Below are 7,030 nucleotides of genomic sequence, written 5' to 3'. Positions count from 1 at the left end.
TCTGTAATTTATCACTTTTTCAGAAACAGAGGTTCAGAAACAGAAGGAGGCTGCTCTGTTCTATCAACATCCTGAACCAGAGCACTGCCGAGTCTAAAACTTAGTGACGGAGCAGCAGAGGACATGAAGAGTTTTAAAATACAGACAGTAATCAAACATACAGCTGCAAGTAAACACAAAGTAACAGACAGAGAAGGAAACTGTTTTTGAATCAAAACAAGAAACTTTGAAATAAGTTAAACTGATGAAACTAAAGAATATAAACAGCATCTGCTAAACGTTTATCAGTGTTTTAAAAAGGAGCACTATGAGTTCCTGCATGGTTTCAGCGCAATTTCATTTTTATCTCAAATCGTAGGCATCTCTCCTTGACCTGCTAGCTGCCTGTCCCCTGAACACACCGTGAAAAAGCCCGGTCTCGGGAGACAACACAGGGGGCGTAAACGTCAAACAAACACTAGGGGCACAGGCTGTGCACCAAAGTACAACTAACCACGTTCCAGCCAATCACTGACAAGATGGTTGGGGTTAGTGACAGTTAGTCATGACAGTTACGGAAACATGGGGGGGGGGGGCGAGCTTGCTCTGTTTTGTTTGAAATTTACTTGGAACGTCAACAGAAGTAATGTCATGCAGGAACGCATAGTGCACCTTTAAGCCCCACTAGGCACTAGGATTAGGCAATGGTTAGGGTTAGCGCTGCCTGGAAGGAGACGTTGGGGGCTTAAAACACCATCGAGCCTGCTCAGCAGTCCTACCATTAAGGGTCAAAGGTCAAACACAATGAGTTCATTTTAGTGTAGAATCTAGAAACTCGCATTTAAAAAAAAAAAATCGCGCAGTTAGACTGTGTCACAGTTACACACATGCTGATTCGTTCAGGTTTATTTTTATCATCCAATTAGAGAGCTAAAAAAACTAAACTAAACATGTTAGTCTACAAAAGATATAAAGTCAGACAGTATCCAATCCTGTAGTTTGTATTTTGGTGGTGGGCGGGGCTTAGCTTTACATCAGGAACACTGATTGGGTTTTTAAGGCTAAACGAGCTGAAACAATTCGTTCAAACAGGTGTTCAACTTTGCGTTCTGTCTGAGGATTTTGGCAGCTTGTTTCAACGGTTTTTTTTGTGAGGTCATGCAACAGTCCATTCCCCTCATGATGTCATCAGTCCTCCAGGCCGCTGAAGCCGTCGCTGAGCAGGAAGTGAGGTCGGACCACGGACAGGATGGGGCTCCGCGGGGCCCCGGCCAGGCAGTACGCCTCGTCCACGTTGACGCCGTGCGATCGCAGCGTCCGCAGGGCGCCGCAGCTTTCCCTGCCGCCGTGTGACGTCACGAGGACGATGCGGAGAGGGCTGTCCGACATGCTGAACCTCTGTCGCATCTCGCCGAGCTGAGCAGAGAAATTCTGCGGAGAAAGAACGTGTAATATCCTTTAAAAAAATAAATAAAAAATCTCAGACACCTGAGTTCTTTTAAAAAAATTCTTCATCCTCAAAATGCTCATTTGTATATCAACTACTCTCTGTGTGTTGCCCTGAATTCATGAAGATAACCTTGTTTTTGTCGCGAGTCGTATGCTCAGTACTTTCCAAAACACATCAGCACGTTTGCTAAAACTTTACTATGTGCTTCTCGTCTGAGAAGTTTGGCAGGGGCACTGCTCGTCTGTCTAAATCCGGGAGATTGTCTATGCAGAAGTGTTTTAAATGGTAAGGTTTTAGCAAAAATGCACGTTAAGTACCGAGCAAATGACACGTTACCCATGTTTTACTTCATCAATTCAAGGCAATTCTCGTGAGTAATTGATACACAAGTTAGCATTTTGCTTTGGAAAAATCTTCTGCATGAATTTAAAGTGCTCATATTATGCTTTTTGGCTTTTCCCCTTTCCTTTATTGTGTTATATATCTTTTTTGTGCACGTTATAGGTTTACAAAGTGAAAAAGCCCAAAGTCCACCCCAAAGGGACTTACCATCTCCAACAGAAAACACTGTTCACCAACTGCTCCAAACAGCTCTATTGTAGTCCAGCCTTTACTTCAGAGACAAACATGGTCACTTTGTAACACACGTTATAATGCTCACCTAGCTGCTAGCGTGGCACCCCCTCATACTCTGCTTCTGATTGGCTAGTAGTCCTTACCTAGGTACTGTCAGGGCACGCCCTCATACTCTGCTTCTGACTGGCTAGTAGTCCTTACCTAGGTACTGATCATGTGCGACTCCCAACAAAGATGGAACAGAAGTGAGATGTCTCACTCTGTAGCTAAAACAGAGAGCTCAACACACAGGGTGAAAAGAGGAGCTGCAGCAATGTGCAGTACAACAAAAATATGGTGTTTTTTGAAAATTAAACAATGTAAACCTGTTCTGACATAACCTCTAAATACAATTATGAACCTGAAAATGAGCATAATATGAGCACTTTACGCAAAGATGACTTTTTCAGCAGGATGTTGCTGCGAGTACCTGAGCGGCCTGTCGGCTCGCCGGCATTGGGCCAGCGTCTGGCCGGTTGACGTCGTCCCCGCAGAACATTACTCTGAGCTGCTCCGATGGAGCTTCCTGCCGGTCCAGCAGGGCCGAGAGAACACCTGGACCAATGACAAAGAGGATGATTCACCTTCTAACATCACACTCACCTGGCAACCCATCACTCCATTATCAATCGTCAAAACACACTGATTTATGATTCAACTGTGAGCTTTCAGGAGAAAACTACAACAATACGTTTAATCAATATTTCAACATCATCAGCAGAGTATTCGAGCCACTGTTAGGCAAAACTAAATGTGAGGTTTTGAGTATTAAGTTGAAAAAGTTTCAAGAATAAAGTCGTAATATTTCTTTGGTCCAGACTGAAATATCTCAAGAACTAGTTGATAGATTTCCATGAAGTTTTGTGCAGAAATTCATGGCTCCCAAACGATGAATCCTACAGACTTTGGTGATCGTCATTTGGTGTTAGACAAATCATTTTTTGTCTAACACAAACATGAGGTTCACATTCATTCTTTTGAGTGTAATGTCTTAGATTTGGTTCAGACATTCGTGTTCCCCTCAGGATCAATTTTAATAACGTTGATGATGTTTGACTTTTCATTTAGCCCCATCATCAGGTCAACATTTAAAATTGGATTTCTCTTTTTTTTAATTTTTTTTTAAGTCTGACCTTTCTGTGATGCCTGCGGCGCCTCATTACTGTCCGTCGACAGGAAGAGTTGCACGTTATTTTTCTGTAAGCTTTCGACGAAATCCTCCTCACTGGAAAAACAGAACCTGCTGACTTCAAGACCTGCAACAGAGCGGTGATGACATCAGGACAGGAAGTCATCAACACGACTACAAAAACTCCAACACTGATCAGGGGCTGATGGTTAAAGTTAGATTACCGTAATGTCTGGTGCTGCTGCTGCTGCTGCTGATGGTTAAAGTTAGATTACCGTAATGTCTGGTGCTGCTGCTGCTGATGGTTAAAGTTAGATTACCGTAATGTCTGGTGCTGCTGCTGATGGTTAAAGTTAGATTACTGTAATGTATGATGCTGCTGATGGTTAAAGTTAGATTACCGTAATGTCTGGTGCTGCTGCTGCTGATGGTTAAAGTTAGATTACCGTAATGTCTGGTGCTGCTGCTGCTGATGGTTAAAGTTAGATTACCGTAATGTCTGGTGCTGCTGCTGCTGAGGGTTAAAGTTAGATTACCGTAATGTCTGGTGCTGCTGCTGCTGATGGTTAAAGTTAGATTACCGTAATGTCTGGTGCTGCTGATGGTTAAAGTTAGATTACCGTAATGTCTGGTGCTGCTGATGGTTAAAGTTAGATTACCGTAATGTCTGGTGCTGCTGCTGATGGTTAAAGTTAGATTACTGTAATGTATGATGCTGCTGATGGTTAAAGTTAGATTACCGTAATGTCTGGTGCTGCTGCTGATGGTTAAAGTTAGATTACCGTAATGTCTGGTGCTGCTGCTGCTGATGGTTAAAGTTAGATTACCGTAATGTCTGGTGCTGCTGCTGCTGAGGGTTAAAGTTAGATTACCGTAATGTCTGGTACTGCTGCTGATGGTTAAAGTTAGATTACTGTAATGTATGATGCTGCTGAGGGTTAAAGTTAGATTACCGTAATGTCTGGTGCTGCTGCTGCTGATGGTTAAAGTTAGATTACCGTAATGTCTGGTGCTGCTGCTGCTGAGGGTTAAAGTTAGATTACCGTAATGTCTGGTGCTGCTGCTGGTTAAAGTTAGATTACCGTAATGTCTGGTGCTGCTGATGATGCGGGAGCTCTGCTGCTGTTGCTGGCTGTCGGTGGTGATCACGACAACATCAAACAGCAGCGACTCAGCAGGATTTTCCTCCAGTAGACGTTTGTTCACTCTCTGCAGCGCCTGAATTATAAATTCAATTGAAATGTGTCCATTAAAGCTTCAGCCTGGTGTTATTATATATTTTTCTTATTGTCAACAAAGTTAGTCTCTTAATACTTTCTGACTTCCTGTCTGTAGCTCTCAGGTCCAATTGGTTCCTGCTGAAGAGGTACATGTTTAAAGACGGCTCACACATGTATAAATATGTCTATGCGTTTCCTTTTAAAAAAGGCTTTGGATTTTCCAGTCGGCCACTTTAGCAAATGTTTCTCTGATACAGGAGAAAACAGTGCAGTTGTTGGGGACTATTTCTACATTTGGAGCTCTATTTCTACATTTGGAGAGATTTGGGGCAGCAGGACAGTGTGTGTGGGATTGAGTCATAATAAACTACAGTGTGTTCATGGTAATGAAGGAAAATATGACCTAGTGCAACAGTGTGGCTCATTGATGTGTTTTTAATAGTTTTTGGAGCTCTATTGCACAAATTATTAGAGATTTGAATTAATAAATATAACTACATTTTCTGGCCCTGGGACATGTTCTCTGTCTCAGTGTATTGTTTGTAGTGGTTTATTTTTTTTATAATATAAAAAATAAATAAAACGTTTGATCACAAAAAAATAAAATAAATATAACTACAAACAGCTATCTCACACACACACACACACACACACACACACACACACACACACACACACACACACACACACACACACACACACACACACACACACACACACACACACACACACACACACACACATTAAAATGAAGGAAACTGACCTGCAGCAGCGGGAAAGCCACGCCCATTCCATACACATCATCACCATCAGCTCCAGATTCAAACACTGCACGAGACGTTACCGCGACAACGAGTGCACGATCAGCATCTTTCTGCAGAGGAAACACAGAACCTCTTCATCATACTAAAAACACTCAACACACACACACACACACACACACACACACACACACACACACACACACACACACACACACACACACACACACACACACAGTACCTATATGAAATCACCAGATGTCCAACATGGAACACTACTTTGTATCACATGTTTGCATGTCAGAACACACCATGCTATGGTACAATTTCTCACTGTCTTAATCTTTAAACACTGTTCGTTGCTACCCCCCTTAATTAACTGTTTGCGGTCAAATTTGACCGTACAGTTGTAACTGTTCTTATTTTAACATAAATACAAATAAAAATGAAAAAAATATTTTTAATAGAACATTTATTGTAAAAAGAACCTTATTAGAACATTAACATCTACAACATGTGTGTGTGTGTGTGTGTGTGTGTGTGTGTGTACATGTGTGTGTATGTGTGTGTTTGTGTGAGAGTGGGTGCACATGTGTGTGTGTGTGAGGGTGTACATGTGTGTGTATGGGTCTGTGTGTTTCTGTGTGTGCATGCATGCATGTGTGTGTGTGCGAACATTGGTGGTTCACATGCACAAGGGGCAACATGACAACATGAGCTGACAACATCAACGGTGGGTGTGTGTGTGTGTGTGTGTGTGTGTGTGTGTGTGTGTGTGTGTGTGTGTCTGTGTGTGTGTAGAATGGGCACACAAGCCTTTCATCTCCTGGATGAAAATTATACTCTTTCCCATTCACTTCTTATGGCGGTCATTTTTTACCATAAACAAAAAAAGTGTGACTAAGTTGAATAAATCACTCAAAATTCAAAGAAAGTAGAGTCACAATGAATGTTATGTGTTCAAATGCCTTTTGTGAATGATATCATAAGGTCTTGAGGCAATCTGATGAAAAATGCCATATTTATGGTACAGGGAATTTGTAAATCGGTCATTTTTTTTATAGTGCTAGAAGGTTAAGGAATAGTTTTGCGTGTTCTGTGCAGTCAGCGTTAGCCTAATATTCACGGGCCCGAATCCCTATAACAAAATATTTAATTTTAGCATTGCATCGTAAACTGGTACTTGGTAAAAGTTTAAAAAAAGGTTAAGGTTAAAAAATGACTTAAAAATTGTGTATTTTAAACTAATATGTCCCGTACTACAATTCGTCATTGATCAAATTTACATATCATTTTAATTTTTAAATTACGTTTGTCCCTTTAAATTTTCTCCGACTCAAACGGCACGTTTGTAAGATTTTGTAAGAGCTAAACAGTGGGCTGCATGGTGAAGATCCAGAGCTGGATGGGCTTGGTTCTGGAAGTGTGTGGTCTAACCTGTCTGTCTTTGTAGATAAGACAGTCCGACATAACATAGCCCGCCTCTGGGGAGTCTTACCTGCTTCACGTCGGTGTTCTGGATCGTGGAGACCATGTCCGCCTCTCAGCTGAACCCTGTAGCTTAAAAAGGGTCTTAACGGGTAAGTCTAGCTATATCTACTGGCCTTTTCACCTGTCACGACCATAGACCACAAGTAAAACAACTGAGCTGGCTGTCAAACTACTTCAAATGTTCCTACAGAAACAGACAACTGTCTGCTCAGGGTTCCGCCCATAGACAGTATATGGTTCCGCCTCAGGATGTATCCGCCTGCCTTTCGCTGTAACGCATGGTAACGTAACGCCCGACGTTCGCTTCAAGACCGCAACGTGATGGCGTCACTTCCTTGTTTGTCTGCCTGCCGCTGGGCGACCCCGCCCACAGCAGTGATTATTG

At 42.2% G+C, this 7,030-nt stretch overlaps 1 protein-coding gene across 3 annotated transcripts; it reads right to left on the bottom strand.

Moving 5' to 3' along the window:
• Positions 1 to 852: 852 nt before the first annotated feature.
• Positions 853 to 7,008, bottom strand: LOC120563995 (cytosolic 5'-nucleotidase 1A-like). Of its 3 annotated transcripts, none has more exons than XM_039808560.1 (7): positions 6,653 to 7,008; positions 5,157 to 5,299; positions 4,234 to 4,391; positions 3,755 to 4,197; positions 3,178 to 3,300; positions 2,475 to 2,599; positions 853 to 1,410 (listed from the first exon to the last, which is right to left on the bottom strand). In XM_039808560.1, the coding sequence occupies exons 2-7, from the start codon at positions 5,181 to 5,183 to the stop codon at positions 1,168 to 1,170; spliced, it is 1,119 nt and encodes a 372-aa protein (XP_039664494.1). In that variant the 5' UTR covers positions 5,184 to 5,299; positions 6,653 to 7,008; the 3' UTR covers positions 853 to 1,167. The 3 variants fall into 3 exon arrangements, with proteins under 3 accessions (XP_039664494.1, XP_039664493.1, XP_039664495.1); XM_039808559.1 differs by having other exon boundaries at positions 5,157 to 5,267; XM_039808561.1 differs by lacking the exon at positions 3,755 to 4,197 and having other exon boundaries at positions 4,256 to 4,391; positions 5,157 to 5,267.
• Positions 7,009 to 7,030: the final 22 nt, after the last annotated feature.

Source organism: Perca fluviatilis, chromosome 8, assembly GCF_010015445.1.
Source record: "Perca fluviatilis chromosome 8, GENO_Pfluv_1.0, whole genome shotgun sequence".
NCBI classification, from domain to species: Eukaryota; Metazoa; Chordata; class Actinopteri; order Perciformes; family Percidae; genus Perca; species Perca fluviatilis.
This window is presented reverse-complemented; position numbering and strand designations above follow the sequence as displayed.